Here is a 27500-nt window from a genome sequence, read left to right on the forward strand (position 1 = left end):
AAAGACGTGGAAGTAGGTGGGAATGTGAGACCATAAGATATAGGGGCAGCATGAGGCCAGTTGGCCCATCCAGTCTGTTCTGCCAATTGATCATAGACAGTAGGTGCAGGAGTAGGCCATTCAGCCCTTCTAGCCAGCACCAACATTCACTGTGATCATGGCTGATCATCCACAATCAGTACCCCGTTCCTGCCCTCTCCCCATATCCCTTGACTCCACTATCTTTAAGAGCTCTATCTAACTCTTTCTTGAAAGCATCCAGAGAATTGGCCTCCACTGCCTTCTGAGGCAGAGCATTCCACAGATCCACAACTCTCTGGGGGGAAAAGTTTTTCCTCAACTCCATTCTAAATGGCCCACCCCTTATTCTTAAACTGTGACCTCTGGTTCTGGACTCCCCCAACATCGGGAACATGTTTCCTGCCTCTAGCGTGTCCAATCCCTTAATAATCTTATATGTTTCAATCAGATGCCCTCTCATCCTTCTAAATTCCAGTGTATACAAGCCCAGCCGCTCCAATCTTTCAACATATGACAGTCCCATCATCCCGGGAATTAACCTCATGAACCTCCACTGCACTCCCTCAATAGCAAGAATGTCCTTCCTCAAATTTGGAGACCAAAACCGAACACAATACTCCAGGTGTGGTCTCACCAGGGCCCCGTACAACTGCAGAAGGGCCCCATACAACTCTTTGCTCCTATACTCAACTCCCCTTGTTATGAAGGCCAACATGCCTTTCGCTTTCTTCACTGCCTGCTGTACCTGATTGATCATGGCTAATTTAATTTCCCTCTCAACCCCATTCTCTTGCCTTCTCCCCGTAACCTTTGACACCCTTACTAACCAAGAACTAATCAACCTGCATTTTAAATATACCCAATGATTTGGGCTCCACAACCATCTGTGGCAAAGAATTCCACAGATACACCACCCTCTGGCTAAAGAAATTTCTCCTCATCTCCATTCTAAAAGGACGCCCCTCTATTCTCAGGCTGTGTCCTCTGGTCCTAGACTCCCCCACTACAGGAAACATCCTCTCCACATCCACTCTATCTGTGTCCTCTGATCCTAGACTCCCCCACTATAGGAAACATCCTCTCCACATCCACTCTATTTGTGTCCTCTGATCCCAGACTTCCCCACTATAGGAAACATCCTCTCCACATCCACTCTATCTGCGTCCTCTGGTCCTAGACTCCCCCACTGTAGGAAACATCCTCTCCACATCCACTCTATTTGTGTCCTCTGGTCCCAGACTTCCCCACTATAGGAAACATCCTCTCCACATCCACTCTATCTGCGTCCTCTGGTCCTAGACTCCCCCACTATAAGAATCATCCTCTCCACATCCACTCTATCTGCGTCCTCTGGTACTAGACTCCACCACTAGAGGAAACATCCTCTCCACATCCACTCTATCTGCGTCCTCTGGTCCTAGACTCCCCCACTATAGGAAACATCCTCTCCACATCCACTCTGTCTGTGTCCTCTGGTCCTAGACTCCCCCACTACAGGAAACATCCTCTCCACATCCACTCTGTTTGTGTCCTCTGGTCCTAGACTCCCCACTACAGGAAACATCCTCTCCACATCCACTCTATCTGTGTCCTCTGGTCCTAGACTCCCCCACTATAGGAAACATCCTCTCCACATCCACTCTATCTGAGTCCTCTGGTCCTAGACTCCCCCATTATAGGAAACATCCTCTCCACATCCACTCTATCTGTGTCCTCTGGTCCTAGACTCCCCCTCTATAGGAAACATCCTCTCCACATCCACACTATCTGTGCCCTCTGGTCCTAGACTCCCCCACTATAGGAAACATCCTCTCCACATCCACTCTATCTGTGTCCTCTGGTCCTAGACTCCCCCACTATAGGAAACATCCTCTCCACATCCACTCTATCTGTGTCCTCTGGCCCTAGACTCCCCCACTATAGGAAACATCCTCTCCACATCCACTCTATCTGTGTCCTCTGGCCCTAGACTCCCCCACTATAGGAAACATCCTCTCCACATCCACTCTATCTGCGTCCTCTGGTACTAGACTCCACCACTAGAGGAAACATCCTCTCCACATCCACTCTATCTGCGTCCTCTGGTCCTAGACTCCCCCACTATAGGAAACATCCTCTCCACATCCACTCTGTCTGTGTCCTCTGGTCCTAGACTCCCCCACTACAGGAAACATCCTCTCCACATCCACTCTGTTTGTGTCCTCTGGTCCTAGACTCCCCACTACAGGAAACATCCTCTCCACATCCACTCTATCTGTGTCCTCTGGTCCTAGACTCCCCCACTATAGGAAACATCCTCTCCACATCCACTCTATCTGAGTCCTCTGGTCCTAGACTCCCCCATTATAGGAAACATCCTCTCCACATCCACTCTATCTGTGTCCTCTGGTCCTAGACTCCCCCTCTATAGGAAACATCCTCTCCACATCCACACTATCTGTGCCCCCTGGTCCTAGACTCCCCCACTATAGGAAACATCCTCTCCACATCCACTCTATCTGTGTCCTCTGGTCCTAGACTCCCCCACTATAGGAAACATCCTCTCCACATCCACTCTATCTGTGTCCTCTGGCCCTAGACTCCCCCACTATAGGAAACATCCTCTCCACATCCACTCTATCTGTGTCCTCTGGCCCTAGACTCCCCCACTATAGGAAACATCCTCTCCACATCCACTCTATCTGTGTCCTCTGGCCCTAGACTCCCCCACTATAGGAAACATCCTCTCCACATCCACTCTATCTGTGCCCTCTGGTCCTAGACTCCCCCACTATAGGAAACATCCTCTCCACATCCACTCTATCTGTGTCCTCTGGTCCTAGACTCCCCCACTATAGGAAACATCCTCTCCACATCCACTCTATCTGTGTCCTCTGGCCCTAGACTCCCCCACTATAGGAAACATCCTCTCCACAACCACTCTATCTGTGCCCTCTGGTCCTAGACTCCCCCACTATAGGAAACATCCTCTCCACATCCACTCTATCTGTGTCCTCTGGTCCTAGACTCCCCCCAAGATAGGAAACATCCTCTCCACATCCACTCTATCTGAGTCCTCTGGTCCTAGACTCCCCCATTATAGGAAACATCCTCTCCACATCCACTCTATCTGTGTCCTCTGGTCCTAGACTCCCCCTCTATAGGAAACATCCTCTCCACATCCACACTATCTGTGCCCTCTGGTCCTAGACTCCCCCACTATAGGAAACATCCTCTCCACATCCACTCTATCTGTGTCCTCTGGTCCTAGACTCCCCCACTATAGGAAACATCCTCTCCACATCCACTCTATCTGTGTCCTCTGGCCCTAGACTCCCCCACTATAGGAAACATCCTCTCCACATCCACTCTATCTGTGTCCTCTGGTCCTAGACTCCCCCACTATAGGAAACATCCTCTCCACATCCACTCTATCTGTGTCCTCTGGCCCTAGACTCCCCCACTATAGGAAACATCCTCTCCACATCCACTCTATCTGTGCCCTCTGGTCCTAGACTCCCCCACTATAGGAAACATCCTCTCCACATCCACTCTATCTGTGTCCTCTGGTCCTAGACCAGGGGTCAGCAACCTTTACCACTGAAAGAGCCACTTGGACCCATTTCCCACAGAAAAGAAAACACTGGGAGCCGCAAAACCCGCTTGACATTTAAAATGAAATAACACTGCATACAACGTTTTGTTTTGCCTTTATGCTATGTATAAACAAACTATAATGTGTTGCATTTATGAAATTGATGAACTCCTGCAGAGAAAATGAAATTACATTTCTGCATGCAACAAAAACATTTTGAACTCCGAAAAAAAGACGTTGGGTTGAAGGTTACTTTTAAGTAAAATACTCAACGTCTATTTGAGTCCTTGTATTTATGAAAAACACCAAACTTAAATTTGCCGCCAGCAGCAAACCAAAAATAACGTCAGCCAGCTGTCAACCTGAAAAATAAAAGGACTATTTCACTGAACAATGAAAACATATGAATATACGTAAAATAATAGGCAATTAAAATATTTATCATACTTGTTCAGGTTGACTCACACCTGACAATGCAGTCGTATTTAGTAGGGATGGATCGATGCTTAGGGGAGTGACCGGGAAGGATAATGTGTTTTTTTCCTCTCTGAACTCACAGAAGCGTTTCCCAAACGATGTTTGCATTGCGATGATTGCAGAATGTAAATACTCCGAATTTATCATGTCGTGACCTTGTTTGAACTCTCTCAAATTGGGGAAGTGAGACAATGTGCCTTTCTGTAAATCTCTGGCAAGCAACGTCAACTTGCGCTCGAATGCCAAAACATCCTCCAACATGTGCAGGGCTGTACGTCCTTACCCCGTTGAAGAGCTGTGTTCAGCGTGTTCAGGTGCGCTGTCATGTCTACCATGAAGTGTAGCTTTTCCAGCCACTCTGGCTGTTCCAGCTCAGGAAAGTTGAGCCCTTTGCTGCCCAGGAAAGTTTTCACTTCTTCCAGACACGCGACAAAGCGTTTCAGCACCTCCCCTTTGGACAGCCACCGGACTTTGTTGTGCAGCAGGAGATCAGAATATGCGCTTTCCAGCTCGTCCAGTAACAAACGGAATTGATGGTGATTTAAACTTTTTGCCATTATTTTATTGACAATCTGAATGACAACATCCATTACTTCTGTGAATTCCGGAGGAAATGTTTGAGCGCACAGTGCCTCTTGGTGCAAGATGCAGTGAAAAGTCAGCAGCTTTCTGTCCAGCGACTTCTGCAGTAAAGCCACAAATCCCTTGTGCGTTCCCGTCATATTCGGCGCCCCATCAGTAGCTACTGACACCAGATGGGTGGTCTTTATTCCTTTGGCTCTTAAACAATTCAAGACAGCCTCACAGATGTCCTCCCCCCGTGTTTGGTCTTTTAGAGGTATCAACTCAATCAGTTCTTCCTGTGGCCCGGCAGAGTTTACATACCGGCAGAACAACGCTATTTGTTCAATATCACCTTTGTCTTTAGACTCGTCACAGGCAATCGGGTAGGCCACAGCTGAATTGATGTCTTTAATTTGCTGTCTTGTGATGTCTTCTGCCATTTTTATGGTTCTGTCTTTGACAGTCTTTGCAGAGAGGGGCATATCCCTGATTTTCTGCACAATTTCACTCTTGTTTTTAAAGTCCGTGAATAGATGTTCTGAAATCTTAATGAAAGATTCTTTTATATATTCACCATCTGTAAACTGCTTCCCGTGCCTGACTATTTCCTGAGCGGCAATATAACTGGCGTATGTCGTTGATTTTCCAGACTTCATCCATTTCTGGAAATGATTTTTGCTCAGATCAACCTTCCGCATCAGTTCCGAAACGGCTTTTTTTCTCTCATCTCCATCCGGATATTTTTGAGCAAAGGCTGCGTGTTTATTCTGGAAATGCCTTGCGACATTTGACTTTTTGTTGTTTGCTAGTTTCTCATTGCATATTAAGCAATCTCATATGTAAACCAGTCTCGTCAACAGTGAAAGCAAGTGAATCAAATGAATCTGCCCACGTATCATTAAACGTTCTGTTTTCTTCAGTCACTTTTCTTTTTTTAGAATTCTCCATAGTTGGCTTACCTTGGATCGAAAAATTAAAGAAATCGCGCACTGGCGGGTGTCAGGTATTGGCAGTGGTGACGTATATTAATAGCAATAAAAACACGTTGTAGCGGTGTCAGTAAACTGCAGTCGAATAACTTTATTCGAACTAAACAGCCTTGCTTTTAAGCCTCCCTCAACCCAGCCCCCATGGACGCAGATGCTGCAAAAGACGCGTACTCACAAACCCCCGTAGGCTATCTCCCTTAGCCTGAACGCTGGCTAATTGTGAGCCGTTTCGGATGTGCCAGGAAATGTGTCGCCACACTTAGATTGTACAAGATCACCATAATCTTCAAATTTAGAATTACATTTCAAAAGCTAACAAACTAACATAAAATACATTTTAATTAAATACTGACCAATTATTTCCCAAAGCCACAGGGAGCCGCAGCACAGAGGTGAAAGAGTCACAAATGGCTCGGGAGCCGCAGGTTGCCGACCCCCGTCCTAGACTCCCCCCAAGATAGGAAACATCCTCTCCACATCCACTCTATCTGTGTCCTCTGGTCCTAGACTCCCCCACTATAGGAAACATCCTCTCCACATCCACTCTATCTGTGTCCTCTGGTCCTAGACTCCCCCACTATAGGAAACATCCTCTCCACATCCACTCTATCTGTGTCCTCTGGTCCTGGACTCCAAATTATGAGGGGTAGAGGCAAGCAGGCTTTTCCCCACTGATGTCAGGCGGGACTGCAGCCCGAGGTCGCGGGCTAAGGGTGAAAGGTGAAAGGTTTGAGGGGAACAGGAGGGGAGACTTCTTCACTCGGAGGGTGGTGAGAGCGGGGAACGAGCTGCCAGCCCAGGTGGTGCGCGCGAGCTCGGTTTCAACGTTTGAGAGAAGTTTGGACAGGTACGTGGATGGGGGGGGGACAGTGGGAGCAGACATTTAAATGGTTCAGCATGGATTAGATGGGCTGAAGGGCCTGTTCCTGAGCTTAATTTGGCACGCCATCCCTAGCCTGTACTTCTTTGGAACGCGAGAAGAGATCGGTACAGTCACGAGGAGAACGCAGAAACTCCTTACGGACAGGAGGGGGGAGGGGGGTCGGAGTTGAGTCCCGATCGCGGGCCACAGGTGCCACTACGCTGACTGCTACACCCTGAGTTTAATACGGTATAAAAGTACACATCCCAGAGGACAACACAACCGAAACCAGCACAAACATGGTCCCCATCGCGGCTTCTTCCTGCACCAGCAGCCGACGGTCCCGGAACGGGGGGGGGGGGGGGGGCGGGGGGGTTGGCGAATGCGGCCTAGGGTTTCAAGAAGCAGGCCCCTTGACGGATTCGGGTACGAAGATGCATCTCGTGTCTCTGTTCCTTCCCTCTTTGTGTTTCCAGCTCCTGCGGAAGCGGCACATCGGCAATGACATCGTGACGATAGTCTTCCAGGAGGCTGGGGCCGACCCCTTCACGCCCAAAACCATCCGGTCCCACTTCCAGCACGTCTTCATCGTGGTACGGGTCCACCACCCTTGCACCGAGCAGGTCTCCTACAGGTCAGTAAGTGCAGCCCCGTCTTAGGAGCCGTGGAGTGCTGCGGCACAGGAGCAGGCCCTTCGCTCCGTCTAGTCCTTTCTGCCCGGTCCCTTTGACCTGTGCCAACACCGTCACCCTCCCATCTCTGAAATGTTGCAGTCACTCGTCCCACACTCCGAGCGAAGAGGTCTCCCCTCAGGTTCCCCTTTTACCCTTAACCCCTGACCTCACCCAAGCTCAGCGGGAAAAGCCTGCTTGCGTTCACCCTACTACCCCTCAACACTTTGTATACCTCTATCAAATCTCCCCTTCATAGGGAAAGGAGGCCTAATGTACTCAGCCTTTCTCTGTGACCCGGGTCCTCCGGTCCCAGAAACATCCTTGTAGTCTTTTTCAGCACTCTCTCAACCTTATTCACGTCTTTCCTGTAGGTCGTGTGATCGGAACTGTATGCACTACTCCAAATCTGTCCTCGCCAACGTCTTGTACGACTTCAACATGGCATCCCATCCCCTGGACTCAGTACTTTGATTTACAGTGGGCCAAAAGCTCTCCCTAGACCTGTCCTTTTTACCTGCGATGCCACTTTGAAGGAATTATGGACCGCTATTCTCTGCTCTACCCCACTCCTCAGTGCCTTCCCGTTCACTGCGTGAGACCCATCCCGGTTGGCCCTGCTGAAGTGCATCTCTTTGCGCTTGTCTGCATTCAACTCCGCCTCCCGTTTTCTCAGACCATCTTTCCGGCTGGCCCGGGTCCCACTGCAGGCTCCGCTAGGCCTTCCTCGCTGTCCGCCACGCTGCCAAGCTTGGAGTCATCCGCAAGAAGCCCCGCTGGTTTCCTTGGCTGTCTGGGGAACACCCGCTCCGGTCCCGCCAGGCCCGTGAGATTGAGACGGGCCCTCCCGCCCAAAACCCCGGCCTGTCTGGATGCCGTGTGATCAGCAGCCCTGTTACGACTCAGTGCCGAGAAACCACAGACAGCGCACTGCCTACGGTTAAAGGAATTATATCTGTGAATCTTAACTGCCTACAGTTAAAGGAATTGTATTTGTGAATCTTAACTAAAGGATTCGTAAAAAAAAACCCAAAAAGGACCCATTATTATTAAGCTGTCAAATGTGCATGGGCCGGAGCTCAACTCTTCCCAAAATTCATATTCACCAATCCTCAGTCAACCTCGGCACCCCGCTTCATCGAATCACAGTCCCCCACCGGGCCGAATCCTACAACAGGTTATCTCCAGCGCCTTCTCTCTCCATCTCCCGCCGAGTAATTAAAAAAAAACACAAGACCAACCTTAGTGTCCCTCACAGAAGCTCCCCCCCCAGGGTTCCCTCAAACCTGCCCCCCAGTTCCACCATCCTGACTGGACGACACACATTCCTCAGCATTCCTTACCTTCGACGATAACCCAAACAGGCGGAAAGCGGAACAGACTGCTCCTACAGAGACAGTTAGCGTGAGATACCTACCGGGTGTTCAACACAAACCCAACGTCCACCTCACCCTGGATGTCAAGTGACTGAATCTTCTGACTGTGCGACCTGCTCACACAAAGTCCATGGAGACAACGGCCACTGCCTTGCCTTTATTATCGTTCCCGGTAACTTCCCCCAAGAACTCTTTAAGATCAGTCAGATGCAACCTACTACACCCCAAAGCCACGTTGGCAGTAATGTGGACAAAATCACTGGTGGATATAAGAGTCTTTATTTGGGAGACACACAAGCTAGCAGCCTTTGGAGTTGGGGGGTGGGGGGGGGAGAACTCCCCAACCCAACATTACAGGACACTTTTATATATTAAAGAACAAAGCTAACGTGAAAATTTCAATGGTCATGAAGCTCTCATAGTGCTTCCTCTGCGTCACATGTAGTTTTCAAATGCTCAGGTCTTCCCACCGACGCACCCCAAATAAATGTCAAATCCTTTCTTTTCAAATCTTTTTTTTTATTATTATCCAAAGTAACAAGAGTACATCGAAGTAAGTAACACTGACAATGTCTCAAAAGGGGAAAAAAACAGTATTAAGGATTGAAAAATACGGTGACACAAAAAAAAGAGAAGATAAACCCTACTAAAGCAAAGAAATGTGAGGGAAAGGAACCCGTGAGATGTTTGACCCCCGGAGCCGTGCGTCAGACAAAAAGCTTCTAAAGATAAACATCAAAGTGCCAGCCAACAAAAAATTATACCAAAATTTACAATTAGATGGTGGAGAAAATCTATCAATGAACTCAAATGGTATTCGAAGATTCGACTTCTGGTTTTCTCCAGACTAAGACATAGCATCACTTGAGAGAACCGTTGTGACAGAATGGGAGCCGACGTATCCTTCCACTTCAACAGAATGGCCCTCCTAGCTATCAGTGTAACAAACACAATATCGTGCTGGCCAGACACAGAAATACCACGGATATTTTGAGGAATTATTCCGAAGAGTGCAGTTAATTTGTTAGGTTGTAAGTTAATTTTAAGTGCTTTAGAAATTGTGGAAAAAAAACTGACTTCCAAAACTGTTCCAGTATAGAACAAGACCAAAACGTGTCTCAGTGTAGCTGTCTCAGTTTTATATCTACCACAATAACTATCAACATTAGGAGAGATTTTAGACAATCTCTCCTTCATCAAATAGTGACGATACACAATTTTAAATTGAGTCAATGAATGGCTAGCACAAATCGAGGAAGAGTTAACCAGCTTCAAGATCCTCATCCAGTCCTCTGTTATAAAAGTCAAATTAAGTTCCAATAAGTGTCGAATCCAACTTGTGCAACGGGGTGTTGATTGCATTCATGCACAGGCAGACATCTCAGTCAGTCGGATGCCTCCTGGCCTGCAATTTGCTCTAAATGCCGCGCGGGGGAGGGGGCGGGTCTCTGAGGTGTATTCATGCACTGGGGTGTCGATTCATGCACGTGCGGACGTGTCCCAGTTAAGTCGGTGTTTCCCGGTCTGCACTTTACTGTTCCGACTTGCATTTTGAATTCAATCAACAATCCATATTCAGGTCTGAAAATTGGTTACTGAAGTTAATATTTGCTAGATACCCTAACTCCAGAAGACGCCCTAACAGTAACTAACCTGTTCTATCCTAATTATCTTCTTCCTTAAAACACCTTCCAGTAATAGGCGCCCGTGGACTTGCACCTTGGAAGGTTTTTCCAGGGCGCAGGCCTGGGCAGGGTTGTATGGGAGACCGACAGCTGCCCAAGCTGCAGGCCTTCCCCTCTCCACGCCACCGATGTTGCCAAAGGGAAGGGCACTAGGACCCAAGCAGCTTGGCACCGGTGTCATCGCAGAGCAACGTGTGGTTAAGTGCCTTGCTCGAGGACACAAACACGCTGCCTCAGCTGAGGCTTGAACCACCATTTCAACCCCGTCATGGCCGCTCTGGTCGTCATCATCTGCTTCTGGGCATCCCGGAGAGAAACCATAATCTTTCCTTCCTTTTCCAGCGTCGCTGTCACCTGCTCCAAGGACATCCCCGAATTTGGACCCTTCTTCCAGGAGGGAGCAGTCTTCCCCAAGTCTTCCACCTTCCGCGAGTTCCTGCTGGCCAAGGTGGTCAACGCGGAGAACGCCGCCGAGAAGTCGGAGAAGTTCCACGCCATGGCCGTCCGGACGCGGCAGGAGTACCTGAAGGACCTCGCGGACAACCACGTCACCACCACCGCTGTGGACTCCTCCTCCTCCAAGCTGGCCTCCATCATCTCCCTCCCCACCAAGAAGAAGGAGCGGCCCCGGGGCAGCCGGGCTCCTGAGCTGCACAGCGCCGGGGCCCTGGTCTGGATTGTCACCGCCCACTGGGTCCATTCCTCCGACGATACTGAGTGCATCCTGGGAATCTCCAACGAGTTTGTTGTCCTGGTAGATCAGAAGCTCCAGCGGGTTGTGCTGAATTGCTCCTGCCGGGACGTGATTGGCTGGACCTTGACTGCGGGGGGCATTATCATCTACTACGAGCAGGGCGAGTACGTGGCTGTCAGGACTCAGGAGGGCCAGCCCGATGACCTCACCGAGATTGTCCACCGGCTAGAGGTAAGAAGCCCATATCTCTGTCAGTCTGTTGCCTGATCTAGCTTCTCCGCTTGGTGGGAGTCAAGTGACCCTATGTGTCTCTTCAGAATCAAAATTCGAAGTAAAACTTATCATCAGAGTACTTACACGTCACCGCATACGACCCCGAGGTCCGTTTCCCTGTGGGCATCCTCAGGAAACCTATAGAACAGTAACTGTAAACAGGATCAGTGAAAGGTCAACCAGAGGGCAGAAGACAACAAACTGTGCAAATGCAAATATAAATAAATAGCAATAAATAACGAGAACGTGAGATCATCGGTTGTGGGAACATCTCAATAGATGAGTGTAGTTATCCCCTTTGGTTCAAGAGCCCGATGGTTGAGGGGTAGTAACTGTTCCTGAACCTGGTGGTGTGAGTCCTGAGGCTCCTGTACCTCCTTCCTGATGGTTGAGGGGTGGTAACTGTTCCTGAACCTGGTGGTGCGAGTCCTGAGGCTCCTGTACCTCCTTCCTGATGGTTGAGGGGTAGTAACTGTTGCTGAACCTGGTGGTGCGAGTCCTGAGGCTCCTGTACCTTCTACCTGATGGTTGAGGGGTGTTAACTGTTCCTGAACCTGGTGGTGTGAGTCCTGAGGCTCCTGTACCTTCTACCTGATAGTTGAGGGGTGGTAACTGTTCCTGAACCTGGTGGTGCGAGTCCTGAGGCTCCTGTACCTTCTACCTGATAGTTGAGGGGTGTTAACTGTTCCTGAACCTGGTGGTGTGAGTCCTGAGGCTCCTGTACCTTCTACCTGATAGTTGAGGGGTGGTAACTGTTCCTGAACCTGGTGGTGCGAGTCCTGAGGCTCCTGTACCTTCTGCCTGATGGTTGAGGGGTGGTAACTGTTCCTGAACCTGGTGGTGCGAGTCCTGAGGCTCCTGTACCTTCTGCCTGATGGTTGAGGGATGGTAACTGTTCCTGAACCTGGTGGTGCGAGTCCTGAGGCTCCTGTACCTTCTACCTGATATTTGAGGGGTGGTAACTGTTCCTGAACCTGGTGGTGCGAGTCCTGAGGCTCCTGTACCTTCTACCTGATGGTTGAGGGATAGTAACTGTTCCTGAACCTGGTGGTGCGAGTCCTGAGGGTCCTGTACCTTCTACCTGATGGTTGAGGGGTAGTAACTGTTCCTGAACCTGGTGGTGCGAGTCCCGAGGCTCCTGTACCTTCTACCTGATGGTTGAGGGGTGGTAACTGTTCCTGAACCTGGTGGTGCGAGTCCTGAGGCTCCTGTACCTTCTACCTGATGGTTGAGGGGTGGCAACTGTTCCTGAACCTGGTGGTGCGAGTCCTGAGGCTCTTGTACCTCCTTCCTGATGGCAGCAGTGAGAAGAGAGCACGGCCTGGGCGGTGGGGGTCACTGGAGAAGGGAGCATGGCCTGTGTGGTGGGGGTCTCTGGAAAAGGGAGCACGGCCTGGGGTGGTGGGGATCTCTGGTGATGGATGCTGCTTTCCTACGGCAACGTTTCATGTCAATGTGCTGGAGGTTGGGAGGGCTCTACTCGTGATGGACTGGGTTAAGTCCACTGCCTTTTGTAGGATTTTCCTGTCAAAGGGCATTGGTGTTCCCATACCAGGCCGTGACGCAGCCAGTCAATACATTCTCCACTACAACACCTATAGAAGTTTGTCAAGGTTTTTATGATGACATGCTGAATCTCTGCAGACTCCTGAGGAAGTAGAGGCCCTGTCGTGCTTTCTTTGCAATTCTGTTGATATGATGCATCCAGGACAGGTCCCCAGAGACAGTGACAGCCAGGAATTAAAAGTTCTGATCCTCCAATGAGGGCTGACTCATGGACCTCTGGTCTCTCTCTCTCTCCTGAAGTCTAAAACCTGTTCCTTGGTCTTGCTGATACTGAGTGAGAGGTTTTTCAATCTCCCTCCTGTGTGCTGGTTCATCACCCCTTTTGATACGGCCCGCAATGATGGCACAACTGTGGTGAACTACATATACCTGTCTGGACACCCCCCCCTCCCCCCCCCCCCGCTGACTGCTCCTGTGGCTCCTCCCACAGACCCCGGTATAAAGGTGGTTGAGTCCTGAGCCCTGCCCTCAGTCTCCAGGATGTAGTATGGTGGTCAATTGCTGCTTGTTCCTTCTTCCAGTCAATAAAAGCCAATATCTCGCCTCACGTCTCTGAGAGTTATTGATGGTGCATCAACAACACAGGCCCTTCGGCCCACAATGCTGTGCCAAACATGTCCTTCCTTCAGAAATTACCCAGGGTTACCCATAGCCCTCTATTTTTCTAAGCTCCACGTACCTGTCCAGGAGTCTCTTAAAAGACCCTATCGTATCCGCTCCACCACCGTCGCCGGCAGCCCATTCCACACACTCACCACTCTCTGTGTAAAAAACTTATCCCTGACATCTCCTCTGTACCGACTTCCAGGCACCTTAAAACTGTGCCCTTTCATGTTAGCCATTTCAGCCCTGGGAAAAAGCCTCTGACTATCCAAATGATCAATGCCTCTCATTATCTTATACACCTCTATCAGGTCACCTCTCATCCTCCGTCGCTCCGAGGAGAAAAGGCCGAGTTCACTCAACTTATTCTCATAAGGCATGCTCCCCAATCCAGGCAACATCCTTGTAAATCTCCTCTGCACCCTTTCTATGGTTTCCACATCCTTCCTGTAGTGAGGCGACCAGAACTGAGCACAGTACTCCAAGTGGGGTCTGACCAGGGTCCTATATAGCTGCAACATTACCTCTCGGCTCCTGAACTCAATCCCATGATTGATGAAGGCCAATGCCCCTTACGCCTTCTTAACCACAGAGTCAACCTGCGTGGCAGCTTTGAGCGTCCTATGGACTCGGACCCCAAGATCCCTCTGATCCTCCACACTGCCAGGAGTCTTACCATTAATACTATATTCTGCCATCATATTTGACCTACCAAAATGAACCACTTCAGACTTATCTGGGTTGAACTCCATCTGCCACTTCTCAGCCCAGTTTTGCATCCTATCAATGTCCTGTTGTAACCTCTGACAGCCCTCCACACTTTCCACAATGTTATGTTACTTCCATTAAAACATACCATGAGTTATCAATAAAGAATCATATTCTGGAAGAACTAAGGAACTTCTACTTACAGAAATAAACAAACACATCTTAACCCTGCCACATGCTGAACCATTCAGACAAACCCCGTACATGCTCAGTGCTCTCCAATCAGGTGCTGGCATGTCGTTGCACGTGATATCAGCACACCTTCCCCTCCTTAAAAAGAAGAGCAACAAACAACATTAATCAAATCAAATACATAATTCAACAAGTTTCTATCTGTCTCTCCGAGGGTTTACGAACTCGAGTACTCGAAAAGACCTTCTAAGTGGTACAAGCAGATCTTGTGTTTCCTTGTTTTGTCTCGACTGCATCAGTTAACTGAATCTCTGAAGAATCGCACCTTCTTCCCCTTGAGAAGAAAAACAGATAACAACGTTAGTCAATAAACAAATCTGTATCAGCTAACTGAAACTCTGAAGTTGGCTCTTCGCTATCTGGGCCGCAACGCTTCCTTTTCTGCTTTAAGCTTTTCTTCATTTATCTCAACTAAACTTTTTGGTGTACTCTCACCTGCCTGCTGGTTAGAATCTGGAAATTCAGGTAAGCGGTTCACACTAACCTCTTCAGCAATCCACTTCCCTACTTGTGTTTGGACCGTATCTTTCCTGATTCCTTCCACTTCCATTTGTAACGAAATGCCGATCTTCTTTTCTTCATCTAGTTCATTCTTTATGCCGAGACTTCATCATTTCGATAGAACTTCTTATTCCGTTACTTGTGCTTTCACTGCTTGCTTATCCTGTGCTCGCTGTGAGTGTTCTTGCTCTGGACGGTGATTAGACGGAATCTCATATTCTCTCGGCGTCTCTTTCATCATCGCTAGCATTGAAGCAACCTCCTCCTGCCATGGCTTTCTCACATCATTGGTTGCCCCCCGTTTGGTCGTCTCAGACACTGCAGCTACTGCTTTTATAGTCTCCATGTCAGCATTTTCGTAAAGCGCATCGATATAAAATTCCTCACGGTCATCTTCAATCACTGCATTTACTTGTTTCATTTCATTTTCCTTCTTTCTACTTCTACAGCAGCGTGAAAAATGATTAATCTTACCACGGCGGTAACGAAGTTTACTATATGTGAAACACTGTGTTCCCGCACATAGCGATCACATGACTTTTTTCCAAATGCCGTCTTGCTCTCCGTCGGTTTTGTCGACGTATTGTTATATTTCTTGATATATTTGCGCTTTTTACAGCGTTCCATAGTAATTTCCAACAAAAAGCTCTCCAGCCTGTGTCATTACGGTCTCAGAAGCTTTGCAGAGCGCCAAAGCTTTTTCAAAATTTAAATCTTGCTCACGCGAAAGCCTTTCCCTCAGAGCGTTATCTCGAATGCCACAAACCAGTCTATCTTTAATAAGAGAGTCTGTGAGTAATCTAAACTCACACGTTCTACTACGCTTTCTTAACAGTAACAAACTGATCAATTGTTTCAGCAGCCCTCCGTGCACGTGAGAAGAATTTGTATCGCTCATACATTAAATTACGCTTAGGTATACAAAATACTTCAAATCTGTCCTTTATCGACTTTAAATTGAGATTATCACCATCTTCAAAGGCAAAATTATTGTACACCTCTACTGCGCCATTCCCGATTCATGGGGCACAGGATTGCCACTTCGGTTTTGTCCGCTTTTCTTTCAGCTCCGATGGCCGATAAATATATCACAAACTGTTGCTTGAGTATCCTCTGATTCTCAGCTACATTGCCGGTCAGCTGCAGTTTTTGTGGGGGTTGTAAACCTTCCATTTCATCGATTACCGTGCGGGATATGACCCGTCTACAGCCACTCTTTGCCTTCTGTGGGCAAGCCAGTTCTGGATCCACAAATCAATGTCCCCTTGGACCCCATGCCCCCTTACTTTCTCAATAAGCCTTGCATGGGGAACCTTATCAAATGCCTTGCTGAAATCCATACACCCTGCATCCACTGCTCTACCTTCATCAATGTGTTTAGTCACATCCTCAAAAAAACATTCAGTTAGGCTTGTAAGGCCTTTGAGAGGTCAGAGCTCGGAGTTCATCCTTTGTAAATAAATCTGTATGTGCTCCAGTTTCTGCCGCACGGTCCTGAGATGTACCGGTTGGTAGGTTAATTGTAAATTGTCCCGTGATTAGGCGGGGGTTAAATCGGAGGGTTGCTGGGTGGCAGGACTCGATCAGAACTCAATTCCATGCTATATCTCAGTAAATAAATGGAGTAAAGGTACCCCTCCCATCCACGTCCCGATCCAAATTTTCCTCAATTGCTGAAACCGAACGCGCGTCCACCACTTTCTGCTGGCAGCTCGTTCCACAGTCCCGACGCCCTCTGGGTGAGGGAGCTCCCCCTCGGTCAGCTGGGGGAAACGCAGAGCCCCCGCGTAGAGGGGACAGGGAGCGCCGAAGAAGGCGGGTGGCTTGACGCAATCGCTCTCCGTTGCCTCCCGCGCTGAACCTTCGAGCTCCTAACGTGTGGGCTGGAGGATCTCAGCGCTGTTCGGGAGGCACCTCCGGTGGTCGAAGGCCAGGAATCCCCAGGGAGGGGCAAAGGAGGATCTGAGGGCATCCTTCAGCCCTTTCCTAGGTCTGCATCGCAATCTCTACCTGGGGCATATCTTGATATCGAGCGGCGGGGGAGGGGTGGTTCCCAATCTCAGATAATGTCACAAAACAAGGTTGGGAGCCCCTGGTGCAGAGTGTCTGCTGTGGAAGTCAGCTGTCGGCTCAGGGGAACTGATGAAGTGGCCACTGCCTGTATGTTCATGGTCTTCTGCTGCTGTAGCCCGTCCACTTCAAGGTGTCGTGCGTTCAGAGATGCTCTTCCGCTCCCCACTGTTGTAACGGGTGGTTACTGTCCCCTTCCCGTCAGCTTGAACCGGTCTGGCCGTTCTCCTCCGACCCCTCTCATTAACAGGGTGTTTTCACCCACAGGACTGCCATCCACTGGATGTTTTTTGTTTCTCGCACCACTCTCTGTCAACTCTAGAGACTGCTGAGTGCGAAAACCCCAGGAGATCAGCCGTAACTGGGGTACTCGAACCACCCCGTCTGGCGCCAGCAATCAAAGTCACCGAGGTCACATTTCTTCCCCCGTTCTGACGTTTCAACAGCTGAACCTCTTGACCACGTTGGCACACTTTTAATGCATGGCGTTTCTGCCGTATGATAGGCTGATCAGATATTTGCTTTGCTGGGCAGGTGTACGGTGTACCTAACAAAATGGCTGCTGAGTGTAACTGGAGATTCACTGCTGAGGTCCTGAGCTGGATCATTGGACATCAATATGTTTGTCTGTCCTGTGGATCTAGATGACTTTGTGGAGATAGCGTTTGGCGATATCAACTCCTCCATCTTTTATCTCCAGTCCTGCCGAAGGGTCTCAGCCTGAAACGCCGACTGTACTTTTTCTTCCCCCATAGATGCTGCCTGGCCTGCTGAGTTCCTCCAGCATTTTGGGGGCGTCGCTTGGATTTCCAGCATCTCTCTTGCTTCTGGGGTGTGATAGTCTTTCTAGTTTGGAGCTCTCTGCCACTGGTCCTGGTGTCCAGAGTTGATTACCCCAGCTGCCTGGCCCACCACCGACATTGGTGCCGGTTAGAGACGTAGACCTCGCCCTCCCTTCTCCTCGACCGACCGAAGAGTACGTTCGTGCGTCGAAACCAAAGGCCTGCGTTGTCTCTGAGAACGTCCCTTGTCATTGAGTTGTGCTCTGTTGAAGCCAGTCCTGTGTGGGTCAAATCAGGGCCATCTAACCCAGTCCGAAACCAAACACAATACCATCTTGTTCAACCCCGGTCCTGACCTAACCCAACTTAACCCTAACCCTGGTATCATTCAGACCAAAACCCCAGACCACTGAACACGCCTCTGGTATCCAACCCAAACACCCAAGTCGCGCAAGATAAGCCAGCGTAGCCCAACACAACCAAAGCCAGCCCAGGACCCGGTCCACTAGCACAGCACAATGCACGGCAAGTCCAAAGGGAGATCAGCGCAACGCTGCGCTGCCCAGTCCAAGACCTGGTCCAACTGAGGCCGATGGACCACCATTTGCACCTCATGGCTAAGTCAACTGAAGCCCAAGCCCACCGTAGCTCCCCCTAATCTGTGTCTGGAACATAACATGGCTGTTGTGTAAGCGCGGCCATCTTGTGGGCCACATCAAAACTTCAAAGTAAACTTACAATCAAAGGGCCTATGTTGTCACCCATACACAACCTCGAGGTCCGATTTCTTGCAGGCATTCACAGCAGAATGAGGAAAAACCTGAGAAGCGATGGAGAAACTATACATAAAAACGGCCAGTCGTGCAGAAGAAGGCAAAACTGTGCAAATCGGATCGGCAAGCAAGTGATACCCAGGACATGAGTTGTAGAGTCCTTGAACGGGAGTCCACCGGTCGTGGAGCCGGTTCAGAGTTGAGGTGAGGGCAGTTGCCCCACGCGGGTTCAGGAGCCTGATGGCTGAGGGGTGGCGACTGTTCCTGAACCTGGCGGTGCGGGGGGCCCGGAGCTTCCTGAGGGAAGTGACTGGAGGAGAGCGCGGCCTGGATGGCGGACGCTGCTCCTTGGTAGATGTGCTCAGCGGTGGGGAGGGCTCTTTTCTCCCGCGGATAGGCCGGGCCACAGCCACCGCCTTCTCCTGTGGTGGACTGGGCTCTATCTCCCACTTTTTGCAAGGCTTTCCGGCCTTGGGCATTGGCGCTTCCACGCCAGGCCATGATGCAACCAGTCTGGATACTCCCCACCGTGCAGATATAGAGTTTTGTCAAACTTTCAGATGACGTGCCAAATCTACGCAAACTTCTAAGATGACAGTACTGCTCCAAAGAGCGTTCCATGAGGTCAATCTTACCCTCAGCCATCAGGCTCGATAGTGAGTCAACCTATAGACAGGGAAGTGACGACTCCCTCCTGTTGGACTGTTTGTGGTAACCTATTGTTTTTTATTCTATCTTACTTCCCTTCTAATATTTGTATATCTGTGCACTTGTAACGCTACAACTGTAATTTCCTTTGGGATCGATGAAGTATCCATTCATCCCTCCCTCACTCCCTCCCTCCCAGGACAGATCCTCTAAAATGATAACGCCATGGGATTCATAGCTCATGGGCAAACCATAGACCATAAGACCACCAGACCGTAAGATATGGGAGCAGAAGTAGGCCATTCAGCCCATCGAGTCTGCTCTGACATTCGATCATGGGCTGATCCAATTCTTCCAGTCATCCCCACTCCCCTGCCTTCTCCCCATACCCTTTGATGCCCTGGCTAATCAAGAACCTATCTACCTCTGCCTTAAATACACTCAATGCCTTGGCCTCCACAGCTGCTCGTGGAACAAACTCCACAGATTTACCACCCTCCGACTAAAGGAATTTCTCCACATCTCCGTTCTACAGGAACGTCCTTCAATTCTGAAGTCGAGCCCTCTTGTCCTTGGATCCCCTACCATGGGAAATAACTTTGCTATATCTAATCTATTTAACATTCGGAATGTTTCTATGAGATCCCCCCTCATTCTCCTGAACTCCAGGGAATACAGCCAAAGAGCTGCCAGACGTCCCAAGGACGGTAACCCTTTCATTCCTGGAATCATTCTCGTGAATCTTCTCTGAACCCTCTCCAATGTCAGTATATCTTTGTCTAAAATAAGGAGCCCAAAACTGCACACAACACTCCAAGTGTGGTCTCACGAGTGCCTTATAGAGCCTTATAGAGAATATAGAGTGCTCTTATATCCTATACCTCTAGAAATGAATGCCAACATTGCATTCTCCTTCTTCACAACTGACTCAACCTGGAGGTTAACCTTTAGGGTATCTTGAACAAGGACTCCCAAGTCCTTTTGCATCTCTGCATTTTGAATTCTCTCCCCATCTAAATAATAGTCTGCCCATTTATTTCTTCCACCAAAGTGCATGACCGTACACTTTCCAACATTGTATTTCATTTGCCACTTCTTTGTCCATTCCCCTAAACTATTTAAGCCTCTCTGCAGACTCTTTGTTTCCTCAACACTACCCATTCCTCCACCTATCTTTGTATCATTGGCAAATTTAGTCACAAATCCATTGATCCTATAGTCCAAATCATTGACATGCATTGTAAAAAGCTGCAGTCCCAACACTGACCCCTGTGAAGTGCCACTGGTAGCTGGCAGCCAGCCAAAATAGGATCCCTTTATTCCCACTCTCTGTTTTCTGCTGACCAGCCGATGCTCTGCCCGTGCTAGTAACTCCCCTGTAGTTCCACGGGCTCTCATCTTGCTAAGCAGCCTCATGTGCGGCACCTTGTCATCAATTGGTTGAACGGTGGAGCAGATTCGATGGGCCGAACGGCCTAACCCTGCTCCTATCTCATGGTCTTACGGACTCACCAGAGGGTCATAGGGAACCACGGTGTTCGTCACAGACTTGATTTTAAAAACAGTCGCGGATGAGCGCGTTCCCACTGAATCGTGCCGTGCCGCGAGGTCTGGGGGCCGGGTCAGAGGGATTCGGGCCTGGTGACCAAGGAAGACCCCAGGGGTCTACGTACGATCTCCGAAAAGCCACCTCACGGCTGGACTAAACTCGAACCAATGTCCGACGATCGTGGCGGGGCTCGAACGCTGTCACCTCTTTACAAGCGACACCGGACAACGGGGCTTTGCTCCCAGGTGGGCTCCGTACCTTCCACGCTGGTTCGACCGTCAAAGCCCGGAGGAAGTTGCTTGAACTGCCACGGCACCTGCCCCACCCCCGGTGATCCGGGGATTTCAGTGAGGGCATCCCGCAGGAGGGTGAACCCACAGAAAGCATCCTGCCCCAGAGGGGGGTACCTGGCCGAGTACGACGGACTGGTGTTAATCCACTGGCAGGAGTGTCCAGTGGAGTCTTTAACCTCTCGCCCAGGCAGTCCGAGGTGTCCACCTGCTTCAAGCCCCCTTCAGTTACGCCGGTGCCCAAGAAGAACGTGGTTACCTGCCTCTCTGACTTTCGTCCAGAGGGACTCCCGTAGTGAAGTGTTTTGAGAGGTTGGCGATGGAGCATGCCAGCTACTGCTTTCTCCAGTATGCCTACCGGCATAAGAGGTCCATCTCGCTGGCTCTTCACTCAACCTTGGAACATCTGGACAGCAAAGCTGCACGCATCAGGATGCTCCTGATCAACCGCAGCTCGGCATTCAATGCCGTCGTCTCCTCAGGACTAGTCAATAAGCTCCACGACCTTGGCCTCGGTACCTCCTTGAGCAATTGGGTTCCCAATTTCCCCGCCAGTCAGTTCGGATTGGAAACGGCGTCTCCTCCACGATCTCCAGCGGCACCACGAGGCTGGAGCCCCCTGCTCTACGCGTGTTTAGCCTACGGCTGGCGGCGTAGTGGCGTCAGCGCCGGACTCCGTAGCGAGGGCTCCCGGGTTCGAATCCGGCCGGCCCCCCCAAGCACGCTTTCCATCCGGGCCGGGTCGAGCGTCGAGCCAGCAACTCGGCCTCGTAAAGACGAGAAAGCCCGCTAGAAAAACGTGGTCACGGTGGTGTCCCGATGACTCCACTCCGAGTTAAAGGCTTTCTTCTTCTCCTCCTCCTGCTCCTCGTCCTCCTCCCCATGTTATGTCTGTGTGCCGTACTTAAGTTGGCGGCTGACACCACTGTCACTGCCCGAATCAAAGGTGGTGACGGATCAGCAGATTGAGGGAGATTGAAAATCTGGTTGAGAGGAGCCACAGCAACTTAACGTCAGCAACAGCAGGGAGTTGATCGTTGACTCTTCAGGAGAAGGAACGGGAGGTCCACGAGCCAGTCCTCAGGGGGTGAGGGTCAGCAGCTTTAAATCACTTCAGAGGACCTGCCCTTGGCCCAGCGTGTCAGTGCAATTATGAAGAAAGCTCAGGCAGTGCCTCTGCTTGCTCAGAGGTCTGATAATTAGACTTGCCGACGAAACCACACTGATTGGCCTCATCTCAAACAATAATGAGCTGGCCTACGGGGGAGAAGTCATCTCTCTGACACAGTGGTGTCAAGAAAACAACCTCTCCCTCAATGTCGCAGAAACAAAGGAGCTGGTTGTGGACGACAGGAGGAATGGAGACCGACTAACCCCGATTGACAACAATGGATCTGGGGTTGAGAGGGAAAACAGCTTCAAGTTCCTCGGCATCCACATCACCGAGGATCTCATGTGGTCTGTACACACCGGCTGTGTGGCACAACAGCACCTCTTTCACCTCAGACGGTTGAGGAAGTTTGGTATGGGCCCCCAAATCCTAAGGACTTTCTACAGGGGCACGATTGAGAGCATCCTGACCGGCTGCATCACTGCCCGGTACAGGAACTGTACCTCCCTCAATCGCAGGGGCATGATTGAGAGCATCCCGACGGGCTGCATCACTGCCCGGTACGGGAACCGTACCTCCCTCAATCGCAGGACTCTGCAGAGAGTGGTGCGGACAGCCCAGCGCATCTGTAGATGTGAACTTCCCACTATTCAGGACACTTACAGAGACAGGTGCGTAAAAAGGGCCCAAAGGATCACCGGGGACCCGAGTCACCCCAACCACAAACTGTTCCAACTGCTACCATCCGGGAAACGGTTCCGCAGCATAAAAGACAGGACCAACAGGCTCCGGGACAGCTTCTCCCACCAGGCCATCAGACTGATGAACTCACACTGATTTGAGTGTACTCTATATTACATTGACTGTTCTATTTATTATAAATTACTATGATTGCACATCGCACATTTATGTGGAGATGTAACAAAGATTTTTACTCCTCGTGTATGAGAAAGATTTAAGTAATAAAGTCAATTTGAGGACATGAGTTGAGAGTTAGGGGTCAAAAGTTTAGGGGTAACATGAGGGGGAATTTCTTTACTCGGAGAGTGGTTGCTGTGTGGAATGAGCTTCCGGTAGAAGTGATAGAGGCAGGTTCAGTATCGTTATTTAAAGTAAAATTGGATGGGTATATGGACAGGAAAGGAATGGAGGGTTATGGGCTGAGTGCGGGCCAGTGGGATTAGGTGAGGGTAAGCGTTCTGCACAGACTAGAAGGGCTGAGATGGCCTGTTTCCGTGTTGTAATTGGTATATGGTTATAATTCAATTCAATTCAACTCAGATGTGTAGTGGAGCGTGTATTGATTGGCTGCATCACTGCCTGATATGGGAGCACCAATGCCCTGGAACGGAAAATCCCACAAAAGGTAGTGGATTCGGCCCAGTCCATCACAGGTAAAGCCCTCCCCACCATTGAGCACATCGACATGAAACCCTGTTGTAGGAAAGCAGCTTCCATCATCAGAGATCCCCACCACCCAGGCCGTGCTCTCTTCTTCAGGTAGAAGGTACAGGAGCCTCAGGACTCGCACCACCAGGTTCAGGAACAGTTACCACCCCTCAACCATCAGGTAGAAGGTACAGGAGCCTCAGGACCCACACCACCAGGTTCAGGAACAGTTATCACCCCTCAACCATCAGAAAGGAGGTACAGGAGCCTCAGGACTCACACCACCAGGTTCAGGAACAGTTACCACCCCTTAACCATCAGGTAGAAGGTACAGGAGCCTCAGGACTCGCACCACCAGGTTCAGGAACAGTTACAACCCCTCAACCAAAGGGTGTAACCTCACTCAGCTTCAGGAACCGTTCCCAGAACTCACTTCCAAAGACTCTTCATCTCCTGTTGTTGATAGTTACTGCGTACTCACTATTACTTTTGTACTTGCACGGTTCGTGGATTTGCTGAGGGTGCCCGCAGGAAAATGAACCTCAGGGTCGTACAAAGGAGCAGAATCGGGCCATTTCCCTGTCCTCTGGCTTCTCCCCGTTTCTCATCATGCCCTGACCACTCAAGAACCTATCAACCGCTGCCTTAAGTGTACACAAGTATTTGTCCTCCACAGCCGCCTGTGGCAATGAATTCCATAGATCCACCACCCTCTGGCTAAAGAAATCCCTCCTCACCTCCGCTCTAAAAGGGTGCCCTTCGATTCTGAGGCTGTGTCCTCTGGTCCTAGACTCTCCCACCATAGGAAACATCCTCTCCACATCCACTCTATCTGTGTCCTCTGGTCCCAGACTCTCCCACCATAGGAAACATCCTCTCCACATCCACTCTATCTGTGTCCTCTGGTCCCAGACTCTCCCACCATAGGAAACATCCTCTCCACATCCACTCTATCTGTGTCCTCTGGTCCTAGACTCCCCCTCTATAGGAAACATCCTCTCCACATCCACTCTATCTGTGTCCTCTGGTCCTAGACTCCCCCTCTATAGGAAACATCCTCTCCACATCCACTCTATCTGTGTCCTCTGGTCCCAGACTCTCCCACCATAGGAAACATCCTCTCCACATCCACTCTATCTGTGTCCTCTGGTCCCAGACTCTCCCACCATAGGAAACATCCTCTCCACATCCACTCTATCTGTGTCCTCTGGTCCTAGACTCCCCCTCTATAGGAAACATCCTCTCCACATCCACTCTATCTGTGTCCTCTGGTCCTAGACTCCCCCTCTATAGGAAACATCCTCTCCACATCCACTCTATCTGTGTCCTCTGGTCCCAGACTCTCCCACCATAGGAAACATCCTCTCCACATCCACTCTATCTGTGTCCTCTGGTCCCAGACTCTCCCACCATAGGAAACATCCTCTCCACATCCACTCTATCTGTGTCCTCTGGTCCCAGACTCTCCCACCATAGGAAACATCCTCTCCACATCCACTCTATCTGTGTCCTCTGGTCCTAGACTCCCCCTCTATAGGAAACATCCTCTCCACATCCACTCTGTCTGTGTCCTCTGGTCCTAGACTCCCCTATAGGAAACATCCTCTCCACATCCACTCTATCTGTGTCCTCTGGTCCTAGACTCCCCCTCTATAGGAAACATCCTCTCCACATCCACTCTGTCTGTGTCCTCTGGTCCTAGACTCCCCTATAGGAAACATCCTCTCCACATCCACTCTATCTGTGCCCTCTGGTCCTAGACGCCCCCACTACAGGAATATCCACTCTATCTGTGTCCTCTGGTCCCAGACTCCCCCACTACAGGAAACATCCTCTCCACATCCACTCTATCTGTGTCCTCTGGTCCTAGACTCCCCCACTACAGGAAACATCCTCTCCACATGCACTCTATCTGTGTCCTCTGGTCCTAGACACCCCCACCACAGGAAACATCCTCTCCACATCCACTCTATCTGTGTCCCCTGGTCCCAGACTCCCCCACCATAGGAAACATCCTCTCCACATCCACTCTATCTGTGTCCTCTGGTCCTAGACTTCCCCACTATAGGAAACATCCTCTCCACATCCACTCTATCTGTGCCCTCTGGTCCTAGACTCCACCACTATGGGAAACATCCTCTCCACAGCCACTCACTCTGTGTCCTCTGGTCCTAGACTCCCCCACTGTAGGAAACATCCTCTCCACATCCACTCTATCTGTGTCCTCTGGTCCTAGACTCCCCCACCACAGGAAACATCCTCTCTACATCCACTCTATCAGTGTCCTCTGATCCTAGACTCCCCCACTATAGGAAACCTCTCCACATCCACTCTATCTGTGTCCTCTGGTCCCAGACTCACCCACTACAGGAAACATCCTCTCCACATGCACTCTATCTGTGTCCTCTGGTCCTAGACACCCCCACCACAGGAAACATCCTCTCCACATCCACTCTATCTGTGTCCCCTGGTCCCAGACTCCCCCACCATAGGAAACATCCTCTCCACATCCACTCTATCTGTGCCCTCTGGTCCTAGACTCCCCCACTATAGGAAACATCCTCTCCACATCCACTCTATCTGTGCCCTCTGGTCCTAGACTCCACCACTATGGGAAACATCCTCTCCACAGCCACTCACTCTGTGTCCTCTGGTCCTAGACTCTCCCACTATAGGAAACATCCTCTCCACATCCACTCTATCTGTGTCCTCTGGTCCCAGACTCCCCCACTACAGGAAACATCCTCTCCACATCCACTCTATCTGTGTCCCCCTCCCGCTGGTGCTTCAAATCCTCCCGCCGTACCCGGGCCGCACGGTTAAAATGCCATCAGCCAGTGTTTCCGATCCAACTCTGCCGTTTAGTGTTTCACCTCCTGTATCGTGTGAGTTATTTTGTGCGTGTTTGTATTAAATCAGAATACTGCTTCTGAGTTTGTGACTGATAACTATTAGTCAGCTTTAGCAATTGAAGTGTTTAAAGTGTGTCACACTGTAACATAAATTTGGGAAAGGCATTGTGTGCGAAGAAAGGAAACAGGAAGTTGGGTGACAAGAGGAACAGGAAGTTATGCCACAAAGGAAAGAGGTGTTTTTTTATAAGTTCTCAAAGCGGAACCAAAATGGGAGTACAGTGGGTTTTTTTCTCTCAGATTTTGCAAGGTGCCTTAAAGGGGACAGTGCCTTAAAGGGGCGGTGTGGCGTGGTTTGGCAAGCACGCTGCTCTGCTGTGGTGTTTACCTGAGGGAAAGGAGGCATACAGTATGGAAGAGGGCCCTTTACGCCACCAAACCCACAGTGAGAACCAGGCACCCATTGGCAGCAAGATCTGAGGGCTGCCTCTCTTGTTCCCCCGCACCTGGTCAGTAGCTCTGAACTCCATTGTGCTTTTGTAATTGATATTTATCGTGGATCTTCTTTCTAAGATAAGTGTTCTTTGTGCTTGTATCGGGCGGCGGCGGCCTCTCCCAGGGGAGGTGTGAGGCACTCCTTCCCTCCGCTGGCCTGCAGGTCACCCTTGGGCGAGGGGTGGCACCTGCTTAGCGCCCCCCCCCCCCCGATCAGGCTCACGTGAAGCCACGGGAGCAGGCGGCGGACGGCCGTACGGGCAGCCGGTGCAGATCACAAGTCCTGGTTACGCGACCACTGACGCCAGGCAGGCGACCTTATTAATATCTGGGGAGGGGTCACCCATCTTGTAAAGACCAGGAGAAGGCAGTGGTGAACCACTTCTGCAGAAAAATTTGCCAAGAGCAACCATAAGATGGCGGAGCAGAATTAGGCCATTTGGCCCATCGAGGCTGCTCGGCCATTCAGTCATGGCTGATCCTTCTGGTCCTTTTTTGTCCTCCTCAGCCCCACTCCCCAGCCTTCTCCCCGGAACCTCAAGAACCTATCAATCTCTGCCCTAAATACACCCAATGACCCGGCCTCCACAGCTGCACGTGGCAACGAATTCCACAAACCCACCACCTCCGGCTGGAGAAGTTTCTCCGCATCTCTATTTTAAATGGCTCCCCTCTGAGGCAGTGCCCTCTTGTCCTAGACTCCCCCACCATGGGAAACATCCTTT

The 27500-nt window shown here is 50.3% G+C and overlaps 1 protein-coding gene across 6 annotated transcripts in view; it reads left to right on the forward strand.

Moving 5' to 3' along the window:
- Nucleotides 1-27500, forward strand: part of zmp:0000001168 (signal-induced proliferation-associated protein 1) — a 233755-nt gene that overhangs the window by 154428 nt on the left and 51827 nt on the right. For all 6 annotated transcript variants that reach the window (XM_059955267.1, XM_059955269.1, XM_059955264.1 and 3 more), the window contains 2 exons: nt 6964-7121; nt 10562-11144. In XM_059955267.1, the coding sequence (XP_059811250.1) occupies nt 6964-7121; nt 10562-11144 (741 nt within the window). The remainder of the gene's footprint in view (nt 1-6963; nt 7122-10561; nt 11145-27500) is intronic.

The sequence above is a fragment of the Hypanus sabinus genome, chromosome 31 (assembly GCF_030144855.1).
Source record: "Hypanus sabinus isolate sHypSab1 chromosome 31, sHypSab1.hap1, whole genome shotgun sequence".
Classification (NCBI taxonomy): domain Eukaryota; kingdom Metazoa; phylum Chordata; class Chondrichthyes; order Myliobatiformes; family Dasyatidae; genus Hypanus; species Hypanus sabinus.